Raw genomic sequence first — 27,415 nt, forward strand, 5'->3', positions numbered from 1 at the left:
TGAAAGCTAGTTGCCATGGTCACCAAAAGGGAAATGACCTTTGGCCTCAGTGTGTTTGTGTAGATTTTAAAACCTCTTCAAACAGGTATGAGGTCCATTGTGTGAGACAGACAGGTATTGAAAAGGAGAGCGTACACATGTGCATGATGAAAGGACGAGGTTAAAACAAGAATGTGGGCATTGAGAGGAATACTAAAGAAGGTGAGTGCAGCAATAGAGAGAAATAGAGAACAAAATGGAGCGATATAGTCAAGAGGGGCTTTGAGAGCTAACGTACCGTCTTCTACAGTCTGCGAGACCAGCACCACATCAGCCACCTGCAGGGACAACTCGTCTGGCTGCTTGGCTGTGTAAGTTCTGATCACCTCCACCTGCATGACATCTAAAACAACACGTAAACACAAGTCAAACAAATCACTGCAGACAAGTTACACTGGCCTTAATTAGAATATATGTGAATTAACAAGCCAATTGCAAATTAATCTGGAGAAGAAACTGTTTCATCAAATGACCACACGGTGGTGCAATAGGCTAAAAGGAGAGATCGGGGAGCCTTTTAAGAGGAGTGTGTGTGAATAAGTGTGTGTGTAGGGAACTTACTGGTTCTGTCCTGACTCTTTTTGTTGTTGACATTCTGACCCAGAGCACTGATCCATCGAGCACGCTCATTCCTAAAAGCACACATAACAGCACATGGACACTTTATTAAACTGTCCTAGCACTAAAAGAGTTTTGAAAACAATGGAGTGTTTTAGTAACTTCACAAGTCCCATAACTTGACGATACTGTGGGAGTTGCTCACCTCCCAAAATGTGGTTAAAAAGGATTTTAATTCTTTTGACTTTGTATTACAGATGTTTTGAGAACATACACAGCTACAGGCAGTCAGAATCGACTTAAACCAAGCAACATCTATAAACTGGGCTTGCATGCACACAAGCTAACAGGTTATTGAGGCAAATGGATAATTTAGTTGCCCAGCAGGTTTTGCCTCCCTCCCCTCTGTCCCCCGTCAATGAGAGAACAGAGGTGTGTTTTTCAGTAGGAGAGAACTGAAGAGAACAAGCACAAAGGCTGATTCTCAGGAAGGGACAGACCTCCCTTTGCTCTCTCTATCTTGTGTGAGTTTCATGGGAAAAAAAAAAACAGTGGGTGGAGTCGCACAGGTCAGATTCCAAGAAACTATCTCTCATTTCACCTGCTCTCATCTGCTACTGAAGGGAGCGAAGGATTGAGCGAGAGCAGGAGATAAAGCGGGTTTGGGAACTGAACCAGATGGGGTTATTGAGGCCCTCTGTGACTCAGCACTGTTGGCCTACATCATGCAGGTGGGTAACAACATGCACAGACAATCACAGACTTTGGAGCGGAATTTGTGTGGACACTTTTCACAAGGGCCTCGAATGGACCTCAAACAAGTCCCATGAGTCAGACCTCATTATTGTGTTCCCATTGTACACATGCTGTTTTGATCCTTTTCAGGACACACAAGCTGTAAAATACGAGGTCACGTCATCCCTCAACATCTAGGCTAATTGGACTGTACTAAATCACCATATAAACATTTATAACCATCACTTTACCCACAATGCAATTTTATGATTGGTAAAGTGTGACCTTTGAGACTGTGAAGTGTAAAGTCATGAACTCCAATCAACGTCTGTCAGACCAATCACCTCACTTTCAATATGTTCAATAACACCACTGCCATTAGTGGAGTGGACTGACATTGCCATCCATAGAACTGTGCCACTAGCATGGCCAACAAAGAAAGGAACAATATGCTTATAATAGTCTAAAGAATATAGCAGTAAAAATGGGAAAGCCACCTATCAGTCTTATTTATAAAGCCAGTCAGGAGGTCGTATTCTATCAACATTTTGTGTGAAACAGTGACGGTCACTGATCAGTTTGACTTTTCCAATCATTCCTGCCAGCTTTACTGGCCAAAGGTCTGGTAACTAATAGACTGGACATCCCATGAGAACAACCGTACATGAGATGAATGAGATTCTAGCATCCGAGCTGCTCTGTGGGAAAGGCAGCTGTTAGCCGTCGCGTTTGACAGCTGGACACACATGTCGACAGTCAGATACATGTGCACATGCACAACACACCATCATGACAGGTCTCTTTCTCATGCGTAAACAGCTGAAATACTTTATCAAAGCTATGAATGTACATGTATTCAATATATCGAGCACAGGCGCAAACAGGCAACCACATGTGTTTGAGAGGCACTTCATGGTTATCTGTGGAATGTGAGGCACATACCAAAAGAGGTTCAGGTAATAAAAAAACAGCCTTCAAACTTTGAGAGTGTGAGTACGTGTGTGTTTAGATGCAGACATGTGAATACTGCATATGCACAAAGAGCAGGTGCTTGCCCTCTTCCCCTGTAGAGGACTACAGGCCTGTGCAGGATCAGTCTATTCATGGTCGTAAAGCTCCCTCTGCCTTCAACCATTCATCCCAACGTGCAAGAGAATGCCAAGAATCATATATCTGTTGTCAGAGGTTCTTGTTTCACCTCTGAAAAGAAGAGAGACCTCATGGCTGCACTGTAAAACCTCTTTCACACAAACAGATAAAGAGCGATGACAGCCTCTTTCTAACCGTCCTTCCTCTGCCAACTTAAAATCACCACCAGAGCGCTGTTTTTCATCTCTAACCCTTTCTCCTCATTCCTATCAATGTGTTTACTCTCAACCAAGTCCCTCCCTTGTTTCCACTAAACCACAGGTCAGAACGGTATTCGGGAACAATTCCTACTCCTCCGACGAAAACACGACTTCTCTCTGCCCGGGGGCTGACCAGCCACGGAAACTCCCAAGCAGAGGGAACAATTCCCATCAGCAAGTTTCTCGTTATCATATAAACGAAAGCAGACATCGTGAGAAAATCAAAAACAATGACATAAACGAATGCAGAGGGGGGAAAAAAAAGTCAAAAACAATGCCAAAGTGTGCAACAGGAGTACAGACTCCCTCCTCCGGCTGAGGCTGTTACGTAACTGGTGCTGCTTTGTGTTATAGCTGCATATCTGACTAACAGAACTGTTTTGCTGCAGACTTCTGTAGCTGCTCTGTTCCACTAATAGAGAATCACTATTCACTGACTCTGGACAGGACACAACATCAGGGTCACGGGGAACAAAACAAAAGGACACAGACAGAAACGAAGAGAATCACGAAAAACGATTGCCAGAGAGCAGCCACACAGGCGTCCTTGTGCCATCTCCAATCCAGCTGTCTGTCTGAGTTCCTGACGTGTTATGTCACTGCTGTGGTCAAAGATCAGTCCTTTGCATGTGTGCTTCTTAGACCTCACACAGTGATACACAGACACAGGTAAGGCATCGCCTTAAAAAAGGGTCTGTAGGTAGAGAACTAACAGAAGTGAAAGCAGAAACGCCCACACTGACCAACATGAGAAAAAGTCAATTCTACTGTTTCATTTCCACAAAAAAAAACACAGACCCGCCTTCGGTCAGAATGTGTGGAATTTCACATTGGAACCCGACTTGAGCTGCACTTAAATTCAACCGTGAAGTGAACCATATAGGCAAGTGTATGCAATACAGCCACTTGTTTTTCAGTAGAGTATACTTCTTTTCCCTCAAGCTAAATGATGCACATACCTGTTCAAACACTCATTAACAGACAAATCGTGCACAAAGTAAGTTTGCAGGTTTGTGGTCTTTCCCTTTGGAAATGTGACAGCAGCAACAAATCAGCTGACTGTCCTATCCAATCAGCAGCTTCCTTCTCAGGCTTTCCTAACCACTTTGTGAAGACTGAAATACACAGTATGGGTACCTTGGGTGTGTTCACTAGGTCTGTAAATCATTTAATTATCTTGCCTCTTAAATAGTTTTGCACACAACTTTCACAGTGATTTAGAAGTTGCACTATCTTGAAAAGACACGACTGTTTTGTTGTGTGCAGGTATAATGACAATAAAGTTGAACTGGATTGAATAAATCACCTGGTTTCATGAAATTCGAACTTACTTTTAGTAGTAATACATGTTATGTAACAAAACAACGCAAGGTATTCATAGTATATCGATTTTTTTCAGTTATTACAACACAACTTAACCTTTCCACTCTGATGAAATGATTGGTCAATTAATCATTAGTTGAGCAGAACAGAAAGTTAATAAAAATGTTGATAATCAGTCAATCATTACTCAAGCTAAAAAGTCAAAGTTTGCTTGTTGCAGCTTCTCAAAAGAGAGGATTTGCTGCTTTTTACAGCTTTTATCATTAAGTTGAATGTCTTAAATGTAGTGCTGAAAGGATTTGTTGATTAATCGATTAGTCGAGCGATAAAAAATAATTGCTGATAATCCATTAATCATTTTATCAAGCAAAAACATTTTCTGGTTCCAGCATCTCACATGTGAGGAATTGCTGCTTTTCTCTATTGTTTGGGTTTTGGACTGTCAGTCGAACAACACAAGCAATTTATCCACCTGGACATTTTTCATCTTCCGGCATTTCATTGACTAAACAATCTATTTATTGAAAAAATAATCACCAGATTAAATCAATAATGAAATATGTAAAAGGGTATTAATAGTTAGTTGCAGCTCTGCCTAACTGTTACGCCATCAAAATAAGCTATTTGAAGACATCACACTGGCCTCTGGGAACTTGTGATTTTTTTTTTTTTTTTTTTTTTATATTTTCACATTTTATAGACTTAACGAGTAATCAGAATAATACATAGTTTAATTGATTATGAAAATAATTATCAGTTGCAGCCCTACTCTGCACTCTTATAGCAATTTCTGAAAAAGCCTCAACACTCGTTATTGTCCTCTCTACTTCATTTAACTCTGATAGAAGACCAAAATAGGCTGACGAATGTAACACCACTTCCATGTGTCATGTCGGGTTAGATCACTAAATTGGGATGAATGGCCGGAGGAAGAGGAAGTTATTCTCTGGTCATCAAAAACAAAGAGCAGACACTGGCTGCTGTCTAAAAGATGAGCCACGGGACTGTGAAGAAGAGTCGGGGAGGGTGAAATAACAGGCGGGGGGAGGGACGGTCGTGGGAAACAGCCCACTAAATAATGGGCCGCTGCTAGGCAACAGCTTAAACAATGCCTAGCAACCACTGTAACAATGGATAGTTGCCAGGGTCTCCTCTGCACAGCTCATTCAGTGCTACAGTGAGTGGAGCGCCACACACACACACACACACACACACACACACACAATTACAACTAAGCCGAGGGCCCCAAACCCAAGCTATCAAAGGAGGGAGTCTAGGGGCTTTCCACAACAACACACACACTAGACAGAGGAGGCAGTTAGACCAGGAGACCCCCTCATGTATACATGGCCAGTATATTAAAGTCATGTCACTGACATTCTCTCCCACACAGGTGCACAGCAGTCACACTTAACACGATTACTGCAGTCACTTTGTCAGGTGTTTCACTTAGTAACAGCGTGGGAGCTACTATCAGTGGTCCACACTGTTATTCAAGAAGAAAACCAGTTTTACTTCTAAATAGCAACAGGGAACAAACACAAAATTGTGCAGTGGAGATGTACAGTAGTTCAGTGGTTCCCAACCTGGGAGTCGGGGCCACTTCAAGGATCACAGGGTGAACTGAAGGGGTCATAAGATAATTACCTGGGTAGAAATTAATAATAAAAAATTGAATTTTGCTACATACAATTATTAATTAATTCTGACTTTTTCTTTCATATCAATTCATTCATATATTTCATATTTTTCTTGTAAAATAGTATATAGTTTTACACATTCAGGCCTCTGATAATGATTCAAATGAAACAATGATACACAACCTTTAATGAAAGGTCACAAGGAGACATATAAGCCTGGATAAATATATCATAGGTTGGGAACCACATGTGGAAGGGTTGGGTCGGAAAGCTGCATCAGTTTCCACTGTTATCACATTAAGCTGTTTCTTTTCATTAAAATGCTTCCGACTACTGTCACTTCGACATGTTTCTGGTTCAGCTGTCGCTTTCCACGCACCTGTAGTACCATGTACTGAGCTGTTGTTAGGAGTCTATCTTCATGTCCTGCCTTGAAAATAACGATTATTCTTTGAACTAGTTCCTTGGTGCAAGATTACATTACAATTATCATTAATTAAATCCCTTCTATAGTCTTAATAATTTACATTTTAAAGCTGTAGTAAAATTTGAATTCTTCTAGATTATAACTTCTCACCCGTGGTCACAAAATAACACAATATATAATTGTGGAACAAACAAAACTACTAGAAAAAGGCTTTAAAAGAGCTAAGAGCTGGCATTTAAAGGCAGTGTTTGTACAGTGGAGTTGAAAACCACACCTTCTATAATGAGAATACAGAGGGAGGCTCTAACTACACAGGAATGAGGAGGAACAGGCCCTGTGCATATGAAAACAAAGCCTTGAACCACAACAAATAATTACAGTGAAGTGTTGTGTACATGCGTGCACATGGACTGCAATTCCTAACTCTAACTAGGACAAATAAACCCTGTATGAAGCCCAAATATATGACAGATCCCCTTTGTTTGTGCAGGTTATATAATCTATCTAAACAACCTCACTTTTCACTCCGTTTGCTGTACAAAGAGAGAAGAGCGAGAGACTTTACCAACGCAGCTACAGGCATGAATTTCAAGGAACTGCAAACCAGCTGACTCCATTTCCAGGTCAGATGTGTGAGTAATCACTCACACTGCACATGCAACACATTTCAGCTACAACCAGTTGACTTCAAACGAAGAGAGTTGCTTTACCCAGAATAGATGTTGAAAGATGCTTATTCAACAAAGCAATTATCTGGTACAGCCGGTCTGCGTTACAGTATGACTGTAGACAGTATGACTGTAGAACGGACTAAATAAACTTCATTTCCTAGGTCACATAAACAACAAGCAGTGACGCTCAGGCTGTGTCTTGAGAATAGATGTAACAAAATATCCCTGTGACCTGTAATGGCCCAAAAAGAGACTAAGAAATAAGAGCTAAGGGGAGAGGGGTAATGGGATTTTCTTACTTCAAGTTAAAAAGCATATAAGAGGAAAGATAAGGGAGTAGGAATCTGTTTCAGGCAGAAGAGAAGGAGCTGAGCTATTTCTGATAGAGACAAGCCATAGAAAAAGAATGAACTTGTTGACTGGAAACTAATATATCAAACCTTATGACTATCCTGGCCTACAAATATGTAAAAAGATACAGGAGTAATGTGATGTCAGAGGAAAAAATGATTCACCAGTTGCTTAACAGCAGTCGTAAATCTGTAATTGAAATGCAAGCGAAACAGAAACAGCACAATTAAAAAGGACAAAGGTTACAAAAAAAAAAGCAACTCACAGCAACTCCGTCCCCAGGATCATGGGCACCTTGTCACCAGAGTGGTTGCTACGGAAACGGAGGCGGAAAAGATGATTGGCGCCGGCTTGCCGTGAGCTCAGCATGCTGGCGGTGCTTCTGACCGGTGACAGGTTGAGATCCTCGGGCTGGCAGGAACCCACCCAGATCTGGTCCCTCAGAGCGTAGTCTATCACAGTGTAGCTCTCCTCGCTGAGAGAGAGAGAGAGAGCGAGCTTTAATAAGAGTTCACTTACTGTGCAGTGTTGAAGAAGGTGTAACTGCACTTAATCACACATATTGTTGCTTCAGTGGAAAACTAATGCAAACTGAATTTTACTCAAGTGAACTCACTCAAAAACATTTTTCCTGGAACAGTATATCCCCGGCCAATACAGTTAGATTCAGACACACAACAAACAAACAAAAATTAGACCAGTACATTTTTCATTTTGTAATATAAAACGGTAACTGGGTTTACATTGAGTTAGATTTGGCTGCTTTTTTTTTTTTTTCAACTTTTCTAACAAACATTAGTATCTTTTAACAGACGCTGTTCCTCATTTTTAATTTTTGGAACGACTTATTTGTGCTTCTCTGTTCCCAAATGGTTACCGTTGAAAGTCATGTCATAGTAACAGTAGTTATTTTCTTATTGGATAACCAATTCAGAGCAAATAAATATAAATATAACATACAAATTTGCCCCAAAAAAAAACGAACAAAATAATCTTGTTGCAGTAATAACAACTGAGTACATTTACATTTAAAACACATATTACTTGCTGATTATTGTGTAGCCACTTCACCATCCGTCCACTCCCTCTCACAGATCTTATTTAAGCTCCTTGTTGTCAGTAGAGATCAGGTTTCATGGTACCTCTGCATTTCAACCCCAAAGAGGCTAAAGGCGGCGCAGTTAATCAAATTCACCTAAATAATAAATCAACTGTCACATTATGTCTCAGATTCGGTGCCAGTCAAACTTTCAGCTGTCTAAATATCCTTACCCTAAATCAGCTGCTGCCTGGTTTCTTTAGTGCATGCCTACGTTTCCCATGAGTACCTTTGCCTGAGCATGACCCTGTGTCTAGCAGTACACAGAGTTAGTTGGAAACATCTGGAGCTGACTGTGAAACACGGTACCTCTAACGCAGCATTGAACATGGAGGAAATGTGTGTGTGTTTGTTGTCATAGTGCTCTGAAGAACAGGAGCTTAAGTTCAGCCCACATGTGTTTTATCAACCTGAGACTGAAACAGCAGCCAAGCTGAGAAGCTACTGGACAGGAACTAGCTTCTTGTAAGCCAGCATGTCCGTTAGTGTTCACATTCATTCTCCCTCTCTCTCGTCATGACTGGTTGGAGAATCCACGGTCACATTTGAGAGGTTCTCAACAAGGTTCAACTGTTACCCATCAACCCCTATTATCCACCAATCACTCATGTTAAAGCCTGTTGCCCACAACCGCTTAGACCTCTTGGAAGAGGAGAAAGAAAGTACAGGGAGAAACAAAGCAGATAAAATCAGAGGAAGTCGCAGGAAAGCGAGCAAAGTATTTGCGCTCAAGTTGCATCCAACCGTAACCACAAGCAGCTCTCTGCATCAGGCTAACCAGACTGACTCATTCATGCCTCTCTCACATTTGTCTGTTAAATATGAAGCTGCGGAACCAAGAGCCAGTTAGCTTAGCCTTGCAAAAAGACTGGTAACAGCTAGTTAGCTAGTCATTTTTCAATTAAGGAGAAAATTCAGGGATGGTTTTTAATGGCTTACACACCTTAAAATATTACACTTGATTCATCTATCTCCATGTTTAGGGTGAACCTCTTAATTTGCCCTTGAATAGAAAACTGAAGGTCCTTTTAAAAGTTATTACTTGAGGGGTACATGTAATGTTATTTTGTAGAATTTAAAGGATTTCTACCCCTGCATATAATCCTTTAAAAAAAAACCTTATATCTATCCATTAGTTTATACCCAAATTTGAGGTGTAAACACCTGAATACTGTTTGGAATACAAATCTAAAATATCATTAATATCATTTTCACCTGAAAATACTTAAGACGTTCATGTAAACCTCAATCCTAATGATCCCACATGAATCATCGAATAATCCCACATACGTTTCGGGGATAAAATAAGAATCCCTTTGTTAGCTGGATTTTAGGGCTGTCAGTTTTGGCTCCTGACAGCCCTGCAGGTAAAATGCCTCAAATTCCATTTACATGACACAGGGGAATAGGATGGGTGGGGAATCTGCATGTTTGTGGGGTGAGATTTCTCATGTGTGCGGGCGGGTGGGTATACAGTGTTGGATTATTGCTAAATAGATGAACGAAGGTGAGAAATATTTGAGACATCCTATGTCGAAATGTGTTAAAAACTGAAATAGTAGAAGAAAGAAACCCTACCTACTGCTTGGCCATCTCATGAGCTACTTACACAGAGATAAACACACAAGCTTGCTGGAATGAAAATCTGGCAGTAGAGATGGTGCCGGCATCTACCACACGTCATCACAACTGTGCCAGCTACCATCTTACAAGTGTACAACCAGTTCTTCAACACACACGCAGAATTAACACAAATCCTCTGAGAGATGTTGAGACAAGGCTCCAGGTGGAGCACGCAGACGGACATGGTTGCGCGCACACACACAAACACACACACACACACACACACACACGGTAAGAGCATAATGTTATGGTTCAAAAAGAGTGTTGAGACTGTGGCATAGTCAAACAAACAGTGGGAGGGAAAAAAAACTAGAACAGAAAGTGTTAGGATTATAAACTTGCACGTATACACACAATAAGATAGGATAGACAAAAAACCCACAAGGTCATGATTACCAAAAAGAAAGGGAAAGAATAGAGAGAAGAAAAAGCCAAGAGAAGAGAAAAAGAGAAAACCTCAACCTCAACAGTACCGAATGATGCCCAGCATCACACAGGAAAAATGGGGGATGTGAAGATGAGAGAGGAGCCAGCTGGTGTGGACTCAGTGTTATGTAAGTGTTCCTGTGAGCCAAAGTGCAGCAGATCAACACTTTCCCCGCTGCGTGACAATAGCCCAGTCTGACATGGGGTTGGTTTCCAATAAGCAGTTCCATTTTGGATCCAGTTCAAAGTTGATAAAATAAGCAGATTAGTGACGCTGAGAGTCGAATTAATCTCTTATTTCTTGATCTTATCTTATCTTTCTTTATCTTATTTATAACTAGCAAAGTACAAAACAACACCAAATAAGTAAACTGACAAAAGAGGTTTGGTTTGGTTTTGGTCTTTGACTTATAGGGCTGCAACTAATAGCAGCAAATCCTCACATTGGAGAAACTGGAACTGGAGAATGTCTTTAACAAATCAAAATAGTTCCCCTTTCATTTTGTCAATCTACTACTTGTTTCAGCTCAGATTTATAACCTTCAGTACTTAAAATTGTCAAAAGCAGAACCAGTGCAGATTTGATGAGAGATCTGAAAGAATTTAAGAGGATACGATACTAGATTCATTTTCAGTTAAACGCTATTGAACCCCAATCACAGACAGCATACTAACCTTTTAGGATGCCCAATCAGCTAACACAGGATAACACATACATTCGTGCTCCCTATATTAAGAAATATTGGCTTCTAAAGCCGAAAACATTCTGAAGTCATAGGTATGTTTTTCTCCCTACTGTGTAAGTGCTTTGGCTTTGACCTTTTCACCCCTTCCTTCTGGTCTTCGCAGTATTCATAGAAATGTAAGCTCATGAAAAATGAGGCAAGAAGAAGCCAAAAGGATTCAAGCACACAACATTATTGCATTTGGCAACAAAGTGCGGTTAGCTGCTTGTAAGCCACCCCCCCCACACACACTCCGAGTCATGATGACAAGGCAAAGAGCGATTATACCATTATGTCTAGGAGGGTTTGTGACCTGGCTGCGCCTGGCTCGTGTACCCCTGGCGTGTTTTTGTTTTGATTACTGCAGATGGAGTTCAGTAGAGTAGCGTGCCACAGCAGGGCTCCCGCTCTCCCCGCAGTACAAACCAATATTATAACAGCTTCTCCCATTCAAAACGTACACACACACACAAATACACACTCCGATTCCGGAGCACTCCTTTTCCCAAATCCCTCTTCCAAACACAGGCCTGACACCACACACTGCTGGAGTCTGCCGTCCCGGATCAGATTCCCAGAAAAATATCATATGGAATGTTTCTTTTCCTCTTTTTTTTTTAAACTGATTCTTAGGAATTCTTAAGAGTGGCGGTAAAATCAGTTCCAGACACAGAGGGAGATGGACGGGAAGGGATTGTTTTTGGCAAAAATAGACACACTTGCGAGCGCACACCCACACTACACACACACGCAAATGAAAACCACATTATTCCAAGAAAGTCCTCTTTATGGCTTGCTTCATGGTGTTGCCTAAAACTAGAGGAAACAGGGGAGGGGAAAGCAGGCTCACTGACAGGGCTGACAATGAGCAGGTCTACCAGCTCCAGATGATTCATGGCACCGGGACATGTTGAAACGTCGACAACATTCAGAAAAACAGATTCATGATGCCAAGTCGCAGCAGGTTCAGGTAACTGCACCTGTTCTGCTTAATAAACACACCCATAAGGCAAGGGGGCAGCATGGAGGATCTATCTGTTTGTACAGTGGATCTGCACCAGACCTTTTAAAATCTTCCTCAACCTTCCTGATTATTACTTCACACTGTGACTCTCATTTCAGCACGGACCTCAATAATTGTTCTTCATCTGAACAGGCTCATTTCCCAGGACAAGTTAAAACATGAAGTTGGAGAAGACAATATTGCACGCCATGAACTCAGGGTCTTGGCCACATGCGGTTCATATTCTCACACACAGTGAAAACCCGGGGATTTTGGTTACACTTTCACCCTCAACATGTTAGAACAGGTGAGTTATGAGCAAAGCTGGCACACCACGGCCACCCTCACATCAGATAAATCAAATTCAGAAGCCGCCTGCACTGTCTAACAGTTCTCTGCCATCTTGGATAGACTCACCTCTTCTTCCTGGTGACGATGAAGACGTCATTGAAGAGGAAGAAATAGACCTGTTGCCGCGACGTCCGCTTGAGGAAGATGCCGTTGTCCTCCACAAACGCAGTCAGCTCTCCTCTCTTCACCATCCACCTGGAGGATGAGACCAGGGGGAAAGGCTGGAGGAAAAGAGGAAAGAGAATGTGATGAACAGGAAAAGGCAATAAATCTAACCGAATAAAGTATTTTAAAATGTCTGTAATGTTGATGCTGTCAGGAAATGCTAAATCACAATGTGTGTGTGCATGTGTGAACAGCTGGCTATGCAGACCAAGAATATGTTCGCTAGACATCTGTGAATCCCAAACGTGCCAACAGCTATTTCCCACACTTCTTAGACACACTTGAGCCTGCCGTTATAGATACTCGCCAAGTGAGTGGTGGCGGCGTGGACTCTTTGTATCGCTGTGTCTGCATGTGTGTACATGTCAGTGCATGACTGCATAAACCCATGTTTTAAATAATAAATATACTTTATTATAAAAGAGCGCACACAGAGATGCAGAGAGTAGAGAAGATTAATACCACTTGATAAATATGAAGCTACATCCAGCAGCCGGTTAGCATAGCTTAGCATAAAGCCAGTATGGTTCTGTCAAAAAATCAAAAAGCAACAAAATCAAACGTTACCAGCTCTTCTGACGATACGGACACAGTGACTCCACGTCAATTAACAGTCTGACACATAACCCCCCCTGTAAAAGTGCAACTTTTTAATTTGGATTTAAGAAATGAGATATAACGTGTTATGGTGCCCTGTGGCGTTGTTTCCTGTTTACATTCAGTGTTACTTACCAAAAACGCATAGTGTGTATCCTTGAGGTCTAACAAATGTGTTGATTGTATTTCCTTTATTATAAAACTTTTGCAAAGCCAATTGTTTGGAACATTTTGAAACCTGATGGCTAGCAGTCTTCTTCTTCACTGCCTTTGCCGGCACATTCCTGCTTATCTTGGCACATTACCGCCACCTGTTGATCAGTGGACTAACATGAAACCATTGGCAGGAACGTCTTCTGCATCACCCGCGTGAACAAATTAAACAAAACATGGACCCACACATAAAAACATCTGCTCCACAGCGTTACTTAAAAACTCCACAGGATATCGTTATGCTAAGCTAACCGGCTGCTGGCTGTAGCTTCATATTGAAAAGGACACATATGAGAATGGTATTGATCTTCTCATCTAACTCTCAACAAGAAAGCAAAATGTCAAACTATTACTTTAAGCTTGTTCAGGTCAGTTGTTATAAAATTACAATTGTTTTCAAAAGCAATGACATATTTTACACCATATCCATACCTTGATCTTGAACTCCAGCTGAGAGTTGATGGTGTACATCATCTCTGTTCTCTCCATTGTGCGAGCTCCTTCATTACACTTTCTTACCACCTGCTCATACACACACACACACACACACACACACACACACTTGGTTACTCACAATGTACTTGTATCGTTTTAAAATACCTGCATGCTATGATGATATTTAAAGCATTATTTGATAGGTGCTCATACAAGAAGTGCTGGATATTTGCTGTTTTTAATTCTTCACCAAAATGCAACATTAAATGGGAAGTGATTGCCTCCCAGCCTAATCCTAGTCTCCTAGGCAAATCTCATAGCATAGCTTCTCCCTATAGCAACATATATAGATAAATAATATGTATAGATATGCATGAAGGTGAACATTTATGAAAAAAATAAAAACATAAAATCTAGAATGAGTGTGTATAACATTTCTTTTTGACTCCTTAAAGCCACGCACCTTGCTGACTGCTTGTAAAGCCCTCTTACACTCTTCATATTGTGCAGAGTCTTTAGGTGTCTTCTGACAAATTGTCTGCAACACAACAGGGAGTCAGGGCTCAAATCAGTTACACAAATAACGTAAACACATCCATGAACAAAAATCCACAACAATTCATTGCACTCATGCACTCCACACTCAAAGCCTGATCAAATATTGATGCCTAAAGGAAGCTGTGGGAAGAAATGAACTGAAACCAAACTTTCTCAGGATCCAAAAGCCTCTGAGTGTACATGCATAAACCCCAGAGTCCCTAGGGAGACACTGACAGAAGGGAGGGCGGGATGAAAGTAGAGCAAGAGGAAGAGAGAGAGGCACAGTAGGGACAGAATAATGTGGTGCCAAAGGAAGCATGAAACTGAAGAAGAAAAAAAACATTAAAAGGAAGAAAGAGAAGTTAAATCAGTTAAGATAATTAAGGAATGATCTAAGGTCACACAAACATCTTTGAGGTCAGAACACATCCCATGTAGAATTAGTCACGCAAGTATGAATAAACAAACTGTTGCGCAAGAGTCAAAGTCTTGTAATTCCAAAGCTCATGCCACTGAATGTCTTGAGTGCACTCACATCCATGAGCAGGGGCAGGCGAGTGATCCTCTGCATGGGCAGGATGAGGAAGGAGATCATGGGGAGGTTCCTGCAGTCTGGGTGGCCCTCTATCCTGGTCAGCACCTCCTTAAAAACTGGATTCTTGGACCTGCAAGAGAGGACGGAGGGAGATTTTGTGTTCAGAAAGGATGAGAAACTGATGATCCACAGAGAAAAAGAGGAAAAGAATGAGCGGGAGGAAGAGCAAACTCCCTGGTTCAAAGTGCCAGAACAGCCATGTTGGGTCAAATCCATGAGAGATATGATAAGAACATCTGTTAGTGTGTGTGTGTGTGCGTGTGTGCGTGTGTGTGTGTGTGTGTGTATGTGTGTGTGTGCGTGTGTTTGCTCGGACACTCACACCAGCCTCTGCAGGGTTCTCTGCTGGTAGACCTCATTGGAGCAGTATGTGACGTAGGGATCGAAGTTGGACTGGGCGTGCCTGCAAACAATGTCGCTGATGTCATTGATCACTATGTTCTGTTGGTGTCTTTCCTCCAATTCCTTAAAGAACCTGAGCACAGGATGAATACGGGGTTAGTATGTCAGGGATTTCATGCCGTACATGGCAACAGCTTGAGTCAGAAGCATCAAATCCAGAGTCATCCCGCACTGGGAATAATATAGGACACAATGACAGATACAAAGTCAGGAAGCACCGCCAACACCTTTCATCTAAGCCCGCTGTAGATCACAAAAGAGGAACTCCCCGCCTCTTAAAATAGACATAGTCTACCATTAACCATAACACTGAGGCTTTTCCTCTTCCTGAGCACCACCAGATGGCCGGTTTTAACGGCACGCCACATGGCCAGCTTCATGAGAATAAGTGTTTTTGCATGCAGGATCCAAGGTGACAAACAGGAAGCTGTCCTTGACCGGTTGGACCGAGTTTGAGCTCATCTGCAAAAGCACCTCTAGTGCCCCTGTGCTATGACTATCTATGGGAAACAACGCTTCTTGTGACCATGTAACCTTGTGTCCATGCCTGACCCCACACTCTTTGAACTATACCCTTTTCTAATGAGGGCATGAGCACACAGGATAACAGAAACACACACACACACACACACACACGTTGCCCTGTCCCCTGGCCCATGTCCTAAAAGGTGTATTCAGGGATTTGACGGGTCAAGGCTGCTCAAGTTCAGGCTGCGCTCCCCCCCTGGGGCAAAACTCACTGACCCCAATAACAGCATGTTGTCAAGAGGGAAGAGATCATGGGAGGGGTGTTAGATCAGGGTGACAAAAAAAGGAAAAATTAGGCTGCTAACCAAGAATTATAAATGAAAATGAAAGAGTTCTGTCACAGTTTACCTCTGTGTTAGAGTATGTTGTTGCGATTATAGAGTATGTTATGGTGTTGAATGAGTTATGTCATATCCTGGGGCTGCAAGTGAAACACAAACAGTAACACACCTGCATTTAAAACAGCCCTCCCACTCACTATCACTGCACAGGAGCCTGCAGGTGGAGTGATATTTCTGCTATTTTCTTTGAGAGGCTAATCTCAAAGGCTGACTATCTGTTCCAAGTAAAACATCTTGTTCAACCGCAACAAGTCAATTGTTATCTTAATAGCTGCTGCCCTGTCTCTCTGCCCCCACCCACTCTCTGCCCTGGAGCTTTGCAGGTCTAAGTATTTAGGTGGGGAGGGTAAGGGGAGAGTATTGCATTAATGTGTGTGGCCTGTGTATAGGAATGAGATGAGAAAGGGGAGTGAGATGGGTTGCAGCACGTCTGAACACAGGAAGGAATTGGCAAGGAATTTACAGATACCACCATTCATGCAAATGTACAACTCGAGTCCATGTCAATCCACATGTACCTAACAAGCTGCAGAAAAAGTGAGGAGTAATGTTTGTAGAAGCTGTTTTTCCTTCATGATAACAGAGGTAAGTCAAATGTACATGTAGCAATGGTGAAATATTGAGGAGGGGGCTGCAATCCTGACATGGAATCCTTCAGCAAATGTCATGAACAGTTGCACAAGGGAGGCAGTGAATGCTCTCACACTTTTCTCAGCTCTGGGTAAACTTAGAGCCCAGGCAACAGAAAGACTACGGTTAGCTTAACCTCATTTCACGCTTAGATTTATGAACCCAGAGCTTCCAGCAAGCCGCTGGTTAAGGGGTCACACATGAAAATTAGAGCCCAGGGTTAACGTGTTCAGAGCATTCATTGCATTTGACTTGGCTCTGCTGTTGCATGTCAAAATAATTTGATTGGACATTGAAATGTCACACTGCTTTGGTTCTAGGCGAGGTTAACAATGTGATAAACACTGGGCTTTAACCCTGAAAACTTGGTAGCAACTTGTTGGCAGAGAAAAGGTGGCACTTGAGGCCATTATCATTCTGAATAGTAATCTCATAAAAAAACACATATTGCACATAACCTAACAAACAACATAAGGGGTCAGAAATTCTTCTATCAATCAATTGTAGAAATAATGGAGCGGTACGACACAGTAATTTCTGAGGCAGCATCGTTTTCATCAGTCTCAACTTTCATGGCCTCTCATGCACGAGTGTTTCCATCACTTTATGGGATCCTTGGAAGTACATGGTTACCTGGCCATGAATATCATTAAACAGGCCCCCTCGCACGCACTATAAATCATGATGGACGGGTAAACTCAGAAGGCTCATAGCAGCAGATTTTGGCCATTGCACTCACCTATAAAAAACAGGCAAAAAACTGCTTTCTCAAGCAGCGAGGAATGTTCATGTTGATAACGCAGCTATAATTAAGCTAAATTGTTCTTTTGTTCTTTGTTGTTCCACTAAATTTGCACTTTGCTTCTCTCCAGGCTCTGTTTTCTGTCTATCAGCACGTGACCTCACTTATGCACAGAAAACAGCTCAGTGCTGCCTGCCTACAATCCAAGTCCAATCCAAACTCTGACTGAAGCTAGAACGTCAGGCTGAAAGAATGATGATCACACCATACAGTAAATAGCGTTTACAGACACACCTCACATGGAATGAGTGCGGCCTACCAACTCTTTAGTGTTGTCAAATAAGAAAATGATCCAGCTCATTAGCCAAAACCAGAAACACTGATAAACCTTTAGGGAACATGTAAGAGCAGCTTAAAAATACCAACCAGCATGTAAAAAACAACACTTACTATACGTTTTTGGCATAAAAAACAAAGTTCTATACACTGAGAGTATCAAACATGAAAACACACAACAATAAACATCAGATAATAATAATACAACACAACCGCACACTTACTTTTTGCTAGCCTCACAGACGTCGGTGATGTTGGAGAAGAGGTGGTGGTGTTCAGTCTTGGTCATGGCCTCGCTGAGCTCTGCAGAGCTCTTGAACATGCGGATAAGGATCTCCAGACTGTGCAGATAAGAGTGCTCCGACGAGATCACCTCAAAAATGGCCTGATGAAGAAAGCAAGAGAAAGCAACAAGGAGGAGACAGGGGAAACCAAGAGAGTGAGGAGGGAGAGACTTCTCACCATTTTCAGTTCATTACATTCATATGTGACTTTGCGTGCTGCAGTTACCCCACTAGGTCCTGACTCACTCACTGCTCTATGAGATGTGCTCTGTCATGAACATGCTTGACATACCTGAACTCTACATTCATGCTTGGAATGCTATTGAACAATACCATGAACATCCAAGCACTCGCATCTATCTGTCAATCAGTGTAATGTTTCTACTCATCAGTCTTGTCATTCTTAATATGACACAAATTCAGGTAAATATTTATTGGAACATTTGTCCTTCTTCTCCCCTTTACAATCTGCTTTAAAGATAGAATAGTCCACGTTTCCTGCTGCGCTCCTTTAATGGCTTTTTTATTGGGCTAGTGGAGTTTACAGAGACCAAATGGATAGCCGTACTCCCCCAGTGCTTGTAACTCTTAACTTAGCGTGCATGTAGCCCACAACTGGATAATTCTCACTCTGAAGTAAACACAGTGTAAAATATGTTTCCTACCTCTTGTTTTTTGCGTTCCTCCTGACTCATCCGATCAGAGAGACCACTTTTCTTTACCTAAACAGAAAACACAATTTGTAGAAAATAAGATATAAAATAAAATTAAAAAAAAAAGAATAATTATTCTAAAGTAATGAGAAGATTTCAAATACAAAGTCATACTTGTTTGACTACTCAGAGATTTTTTCATGTCAAGGGCCCTTTGCATTTAAACTGTTGTCCTCACACACAAAGAAAGGGAGCACTTTGCATACCACACTGAATATAGAGCCAATGAAGACGCTGAAGAAAATGGGAAAAGAAAAGATCTTCACTGAATAAAGAGGCACAGGCTGAGTGTAGAAATGGGAAATCTGTTGTAACCAACAAACTCTAAAAGGTAAAATGTCATTTGGCCGAAAGCATGCGGTTATAAGGAAAGTGTTGGTATGTGTGCCGAGATTTGGTCCAGAGATATTTGCATAAGATTGAAACAAAGCAATCTCTTGGAATGAACTGGGTGTGGAGTGCTATTGAATTAATCTGCCTGTGGCTTCGTCAAACTGAAGGTAAGGTTGAATAAAAAGCATGCCTCTCATGTTTCACCAAATATAACCACTAAGACCTGGGTCAAATTCACATTATACTTTACCAGATCACACATGCAGGCAGAAATCCGAGAGGCCAGCTTTCCTGACTTCCACTAGCTTCTCATCCTGTTTTGGCAAACAGGCACAAGGAAGTGATACTGCTCCTGGAGGAGCTTCCTTCTCTCTAGTATCTGCCCTGCAGCCCTCAGCAAACACTGAGAACAAACAAACCTGCAGCAGACCAAACATTTATTGCGGTCCTTTCTTTCTATTCCTTTCACACATACATCCTATTTATTATTTCTCTAGCTATTACTTTCTCTTCTGCCAAACCTTCAACACTCTATCAGCAAAACCGGCTACCGATGTAAGGCTGTAAGGTTTTAGTGTGCCAGAAACCATGCGCCATGTCGTGCCAACTGAACTTCAACCTGTTTTGCAGTTACACTGGGTGTATCTGAAACACTGTCAACTAGGTATCATTATTCAATAGTGAATTATAAGTTCTCTTTATGAAGCTTGAATCCATGTTTCATTGCTTGAAGCAGAACAAAACAAACAAACATTCAGGCAGCTAAAGCGCCAAGGGAGAAAGTAGCTCCAGGAAAGCTCCACCTTCTGAAACTACAGGTGATGATTCCTGGAAATATGAAAATTCTGGGGTGTGACACTTCATTAAACCTAAAGTGACGAAAGGTGCTACGGGAACACTAAGTGAAGGGAGGGGGCGGAGTGAGAGGAGATTCGTTGGAATGGCAAAAACTCATGATGCAACAAAACATGATGACAACTTGAATATCTGGCTCTTGCCTTAATTGGAAAACTAAACTTATTTTCCTGTTACACCAGGACAATGAAAGTGTCATTCCAGCATTTCCTACACAATGTGAAAGTAGAGGAAGAATCCTGCAGTGTTACATCATGTACTGTCTGGAAGAGCGAAACACATTCACACTAACAGATCCACAGCTGTAAAGCAGCTGCGATGGAAGAAGAGCTAAGTCCTGGTCAGCCTGGTAATGTCGGACCCAACTCAATTCAAAAACGACCAGAGACATTTTCTGAATGTTCTCTACTTAGAATCAAATTTCCCATTCATTAGAGTATGTGTGCATATCATTCTCTGCCCAGCAACTTCAGAACTAATCCTAATTGCCTCCATACATAGCCTCGCCTGTCTTCGCTCCTGCACTTTCCCTCCTCAACAAGTAAACAAACATATGGGAATGCCTTAATAGAAAACTAAATTAGCTCAGTCCCTTCCGCTGTATTCCTCTGTCCCTCCATTCCAATCCCTAACTATATTATGTAATGCAGAGCCACCGCACTTCTCTGTAGAGGGAACATTTTAAGCATATTTGAAGCCTGACGAGTGTGTAGAGTTTGCCAACGCACTGGCATTAGGCCCAGCAGTGCTTCCAAGACTTCCTGTGGGTCTGGCTGACTGTCTGCCTCCCTGACCACCCGAGTCCTAGAAGAAATGCTCCTGTACTCCCTAATAAACAGAGTGAGGGGCAGAGGAACGCTGAAACAGTGGGAGGATGGGCATGGACTGCGGCCAAACTGGATATGACAACATTCTTCAAAGCACACACATTCCAAGACGCCACAGCACTGAGTGTATACTGTTTGTATGTGTACTGGTTGTAGAGAAAGAGTGAGAAAGATATAAGAAGTATGTCTGACCACACTGAGCTGGCTCCAGGAGGTGCGTATAGGTCTGTACTGCACCACGATGCCGTTATCGGGTTTGGGTTCTCTTGAATCGGCATCCTCATCCGAGTCATTATGTAAGGCCTTCTCCTGGTAGTTCTGGTACAGCTCTTCTTCTGAAACACACAGGTTTTTTGGACAACAAGATCCGTCATCGTTGAAGTTTTAAAAAAAAAAAAAAAGGAAGGGAGCAAAGGCAAAAAGAACACTAAGGACACTAAAAGAGTAAAATGAAGGGAAAAAAGTGATGAAAACAAAACAGATGAGTGTTTCTCACCCTCACTGTCAAACGTCCGCTGACTGGTCAAAACCTTCTTCTTATCTGGACTCTGAAAGAGAAACGCAACACATATGTAATGACTTGGACAAACTCGGAGGAATCAAGTAGGCACACACACAAACTTTAAATGAAATGGGCTTGTGTACCTCTGTCACCTGTCCATGACCTGCCCGTGCCCTTTCTGGTGACCTCCTTCATTGACCCCTGTCTAATAACAGAGCCTCTGTGTATATAAGTGTGTATGTGTGAGCATGGTGTCACATTACGTCATGTCTCCCAACAACCACATTAATTGTTTCCTTGTAAGGCCTTGTCTGAACTTCTGCTGCTGCTGCTGCTTGCTAAGTTTGTTCCACAATACTCGGCCTGTGTTGTAATTTTACAATTTGCACTTTACCCCCCCCCCCCCCCCCATAGTGAAAAGTCCACGTTGAAGCAATCTTTGTGCACAATCAAATATAAAGCTATCAGATGGATTATGATTAACTGAGTCGAAAAATCTCAATCTGTTACACTAAAGAAAAACGACAATAAAATGCAATGCCAAAGTTCATTTAACTAAAACTTGTATAGAGCCAGTCGGGTATGTTACGTATTCTATATGAGCAACAGTAAGTCAACCCAAACGCGTACAAAGAAACAGAAAAAGACGAAACGGGACAGTTTTTAATTGTCTCACGAAGAAGCCATGAAAGTAAGCTTTGTATGATTATCTCCAAATTGCTCCGGCTGTGTGAACTCCTGAAGATTCTTTTTTGCATGTTGTGGAAGATTTCAACCCTTTTTTCCTCAAGAACACCAGTGTTTGTTTCTTGAGTGCACTCTTTGAACCTACAACTATCTTTTTTGGAGTAACAGGTTTACCCACCTTGTTTTTCCCAGTGCTGGTAGGCTTTTCTGTCCCAGGGCTTGTAGGCTTTGAAATCTTAGGGCTGGCAGGTTTTGGTGTTCCAGGACTTGTAAGTTTGGGTGTGCCAGGACTGGCAAGTTTGGGTGTCCCAGAACTGGCAAGTTTGGGTGTCACAGGGCTCACAGGCTTGGCTGTTCCAGTGAGGCTTACCGTGCCAGGACTTGCTGGGCTTACTGGTGAAGCTGGTTTATCCCCATCTAGCCCTTTGATGACAGGCTGGGACAACCGATGGGCCTTTGGATCTACCGATGGAACTTCTAAGTCTACTCCACTCACAACAGCCCTCCTATAGGACGTACTCCTCAGGCCTCTTCTTAGTGTCCCCGGACTTTCACTTTCCCCATCTGTCCCCTCACTGTGGCCCCCTCCTGTAGAAAAGTAAGTTCCCGTTTCCACCATGCTTAGGGCTTTCAACGCTCGCTTGGAATGATCCAACCCCAGCAGCCCTGCCAAACCTTGGCCTTGCTGCCCAGGGGGAGGAACTTTGTTCTGCCGAATATCGGACGCTAAGCCCTTGGGAATGAGCTGCTGGGTGCCCATCTTCAGGGCAGCAGGGCTGTGGGTGCTGAGGACGATAGAGGGAGAGGGAGAGATAGATGGTGAAAGTGAAGGAGAGGGTGAAGTGGAGGAGATGGAAGAAGAGGAAGAGACATGCCTAGTGTCCTGTGAGGAGGCAGGCGAGGATGAGGACTGTCTAAGGAGTGCCTGCCCTCTGTCTGCTGGCGACGGGGAGCGTGGGGTCGGGGGGTCGGAGGAGGTAAGGGAGGAGAGGGAGGGGATGCTGGAGGTGGAGCTGTGAGAGGGGGTGAGGGTACGCCGGGTGGGAGGAGAGGGGCTGGATGTGGATGAAAGGGAGGATAGTTCATGGTGGTTGTAGTTGTTGTTGTTAGGAGTGCGTGGAGACATGACGGGAGAAGAACGGTTAAGAGGAACGGCTTCGGGTGAGAGTGAACTCATCCCAAATGCTATCTGGTCTTTCTGTGAGCTCAGACTAAATGCACTGGATGTGTGTTCCTGGGGGTCCTGGAGACGCTTTTCAGGCCATACTCCATTACTGGTTTTGCTCCTGTCACAGTCTCCATTACACGCTCTATTGTCCAGTGAAGCGGATCTGCTATCCTCAGACCTAAATTTGGACAGTGAGAAGAGTCCGTTGGAGAGGTGCCCGATGCTGATGCTTCGAACAACTCGGGATTTCCTGGAGGGTTTGTGCAGAACGTGCTTCAACACTGCAGTGTTCTTGCCCCAACATGGGGGTGTGACCACCAGTCTCTCAGCAGGTTGGCTCAATGTGAAGGAAGACTTGTTGTCCGCTACAGGGAGGTCCGTCGTCATGACCCCATTTATGTGGTAACTTACAGGTCGCGGCTTGAGTTTGCTTGAGTCCTGGGGTTTTTTGTAATTGTCTGTGCGTCGTTTCCACAATGGGGTAATGTTTTTATTGGACAAATCCACATCATTGCCGATATCCATGATCCTGAAGTCTCTGTGTCCTCTTCACTATCTGTGTCCAAACCGACAGGTCGCAGTTCAAACACTGCAGCCCTGCAGAAAGCTTATTTCACCCCTATGGGTAAACAAAAAGGAGGAATACCAATCATTATCAAAGAGCTCAGTGCAGTGCCCAAATTCCCAAAGTTTACTTATTAACAGGGACTCGGTGCAGATAGTGGCAGCTAAACTTCAGAAACACGAGTGAAAAAGTTGTTGAATAACACAAAACAGAAGCCAAGTCAGTGAGGACAGCTGATAATCCTTTTGTATATGTTCACTGAGGTGAAATGGCCTTATTACAAGCACAACGCTGACAAGATAGCTGTGAGCAATCACTGTAATACTCCAAAAGGGAGACAAGTCCAGTGAGTTTAGTGTTTTTATCTCTTTCTTGTAAAATCCACACTTATTTGCTCTTCTGTTTGTGTATCCATACAAACACCACTACATAAACAGGCATAAAACAAGCAACAAACTGAGAGCTTCTGAGTCAGCTGTTGAAGAAAAAGAGTTTTTCAGTTAAAGTCCGACTTACCTCTAATCAGTCGATCTGCTGCAGAATGCGGTCATTTTACCTGCTCTGTCGTGAAACAAACCTTCTTTGGCGGAATAACAAACGTTAATGGGATTAATCCAGCACATCGAAACCAAGTGAAGTTTGTGAAACCAGCGTGGGAGCCGCAGAGTAACTTACTGTGAAGTTGGTGATCGACTGGAAAAGCGGCACTGAGTAGTTTCTATGAGCAGCAGCAGCAGGAGGAGGAGGAGGAGGAGGAGGAGGAGGGGAGCTGAACACAAGTGAGAGAGCCAGCACTCCCAAGTTCACAGGAGATCACATCCGGTAGTGCTCGAGGCCGTGCTTATCAACCTTTCATTTCATTTTCATCTTACATTTAGTGGTTAATAAAGCTGCGCAAAGAGAAAACAAACAAGAATAATCGTTTCGGTGTCGTTAATTCATTTATATTATCATATTATGTTATGTTGCTAGTCTATACACTCGTCCAGGTAGGTCTAGAAAAGTCTATTTTAAAACAGGTTTTGTACACACCTGCAGAAACACAGCATTAATAACGGGCTACTGACATTGACCTGTTGCTGTTGTGCGCCATCGTGTGTTATATGGTGTAATTGCAATACGCCCATACAACTACAGTGAAATAAAGATCACACGTAGGGCCTTTTTACTTATTTTTTTTCCACTGCTGGTCAGTAGTGCCCCCCCCCCCCCCCCCCCCCCTCATATATGTGTGTATGTATGTGTGTGTGTGTGTGGGGGGGGCAAACCACAGCACTCGCATTCCCAAAATATTTCAACATGGACTTCTGGTGTGTCATGTCCTTATAATAACTTCATTCCGCCTGATGTTTAAGCCCCTCTCATATAGTATCCACACATCTTCCCTTTTGCCTTGTTTGGTTTGCAGTGACATTTGCAGATGCTTCGAAAAAAAAGTAGTATTGAGTAAATAGAGGATCTGGACGGATTTATAGTTTTTCATTCCCGCTCCAATAAAAATCTGTCGTGCAACTTGAGGCTGTGGTTAATTCATGCATCTCTGGAAATTTGAGATTGCGCAATACTGTGTGACAAAAGTATTTTCTCATTAAATCCACACTCATAATAACCCTCTTTTCATTTCTGACCCATAAGACATGGATTAAGCACGAAAACGCCAAAGTAGATGCCAACTTTTCCAGTGGGGTGAACTGAAGATAACTGATCAGGCTGATATACTGTGTGCTGTATGGATTGTGCCCCACCGCGTGGCTCTTGTGCGCCCGTATTTCACCTATTTGACCGCTAAGGGGCGCAATTGTATGTTTACCAATCGTCACTACACATATGTAAGCACAGAGGAGACTTTAGGAAGATATTTAACTAGTACAAGTACAAATCATTTATACACTGGTCCCAGGTTTTGCTCTCAGAGGACCAAGAAGCATCTCCACTATCTCCATAGCCATGTGTGAATCATCCTTGATTATATCAAGCTCTCTAGGCAAACATCAGGCAGACAAGGTGTTGAAGGGACATGATGGGTAAAGGTAGAGCAAAGTTCAGGATGACACAAATGTCACCTGCAGTACAAACACACAGACACAATTACAGAAAGCAAGAAAGAGATAACACAAGTCTATACACATCTCGTTCTTGCGGTCAGCTGACATGTGGAAATAGTTCAAGATGTGGGGGTGGGGGGGGGGGGGTTAATTGAGAGGTCAGGAGCAGATTATTTAATGTGTGTCAGCATTGTTTTATTCTGTGAATTCTGAAAAACTTACATAAATAATCATTATAAACATGGCCTTCTCCCCTCTTGATGTTTATCACTTGAGTACGCAACATTGACAAATTACTCCCACATAAATCCATAGCAATAATAATGTCATCACCAGATACATTACCACCACTGCATTTATCAGGAAAATTCAAATGGACTTCATTATCATAATTATCATCATTAATTACCACAACAATGTTTCCATGCTAGTATTCGTCATACAGACTCTGTGGGACTATTGGTGGTGTGACAATCCTCATTATGTTCTATAGAGGAAGTGCAGCAGCCTATCCTGTTGTTTTGTTTAAAAGGGCTATATGTTTCCTCATGTTGTTTGGTTAAAAAAAAAAGGGGAAAAAAAGATGCTTCCTCTTCCATCAGACAAGACACTCACCTCGGACTGGAAGGCCAAAATGCAAGCCCCCTGAGCCAGAGCACATCCGCCCTGATAAAGCCAGACAGTGAATCTCCACGCTGTTCTGTAACCGACGCTGACCCTGACACACACAAACTTTCTTTTCATGGATCAGTGGAGTAGAGCAATGAAAAAAGGAAAACTGGGAAATGGTAAAAAAAAAAAAAAAAAAGAAATCCAAGGACCTATCACTGGTATCTTCTCAAGTCCAAGCTGCAGAGCAGGCATACTAAGCTCTTACAGACTGAGCTTATACCTCCAGCTCCTCCAGATATCCATCTTTATTCTTCAACACATCAAAGACTGATAAGGTGAGAGCGTTAGCTTTGTCTGTCAGTGTGGGCTTTTGCTTGTCTGAACAAAGTCTGCTTCAAAAAATTTGGAGGGGCAGTTGAATAGAACTACGAAATAATGAAAGTGACAGGACAACCCGACACAAAACTAATGTCATTAATATGAATGGAAGAGAAAAGATCTAAAAGCCATTAGTCCCACAAGTGAATTTATGATTGCTGTGAAAATGAAGTGGAGGACTGGGTTTTGTGTTTTGCTGGAGTTTGCAGCCAATTAACAAGAAATAAAGAGTCAAATTCTGAGAAATTTGATGATGTGTTCTTGAAACAGTAACTGGGTTGGTTTTTGTGGTGAATGCTGGTGAGATGTGTTGACATATGGGGCTTTAATGGCATCATTTTCTACACAGACATGGATTAGATTTTTAGTTAAAGCAAACATTTGCTGGATGGATGAGCTGCTCTGAAAGCAGAATTAAGCGTACTGAGTTAAACCTCAGTGGCCAGGGCAGATGAACCAGTTTTTCTGGTTAAGTTAAGTTTCTGGAGAAAAAGACAAAAAGCAAAGAGGAAAAAGCTTTTATTGTGAATCCTTGCATCCTTCCTACAAACTCAAAAATACATTTTAGTCATACAAAGGTATCTAGTCTACATATCTAAGTG

The 27,415-nt window shown here is 42.4% G+C and overlaps 1 protein-coding gene across 2 annotated transcripts in view; it reads right to left on the reverse strand.

The window, feature by feature from the left end:
• The window catches only part of LOC139285050 (rho guanine nucleotide exchange factor 26-like), a 25,534-nt gene extending 1,796 nt beyond the window's left edge, over positions 1–23,738 (reverse strand). The window contains exons 1-13 of one of the 2 annotated variants that reach the window (XM_070905479.1): positions 22,440–23,738; positions 21,336–21,404; positions 21,049–21,183; positions 18,794–18,850; positions 18,069–18,229; positions 15,188–15,340; positions 14,806–14,935; positions 14,194–14,268; positions 13,728–13,817; positions 12,387–12,541; positions 7,359–7,568; positions 601–671; positions 278–382 (exon numbers count right to left, since the gene is read on the reverse strand). In XM_070905479.1, the coding sequence (XP_070761580.1) occupies positions 278–382; positions 601–671; positions 7,359–7,568; positions 12,387–12,541; positions 13,728–13,817; positions 14,194–14,268; positions 14,806–14,935; positions 15,188–15,340; positions 18,069–18,229; positions 18,794–18,850; positions 21,049–21,183; positions 21,336–21,404; positions 22,440–23,738 (2,710 nt within the window). Of the gene's footprint in view, positions 1–277; positions 383–600; positions 672–7,358; positions 7,569–12,386; positions 12,542–13,727; positions 13,818–14,193; positions 14,269–14,805; positions 14,936–15,187; positions 15,341–18,068; positions 18,230–18,793; positions 18,851–21,048; positions 21,192–21,335; positions 21,405–22,223 lie in introns of both variants that reach the window. The other variant, XM_070905478.1, reaches the window with a different exon arrangement.
• Positions 23,739–27,415: the final 3,677 nt, after the last annotated feature.

Source organism: Enoplosus armatus, chromosome 5, assembly GCF_043641665.1.
Source record: "Enoplosus armatus isolate fEnoArm2 chromosome 5, fEnoArm2.hap1, whole genome shotgun sequence".
NCBI classification, from domain to species: Eukaryota; Metazoa; Chordata; class Actinopteri; order Centrarchiformes; family Enoplosidae; genus Enoplosus; species Enoplosus armatus.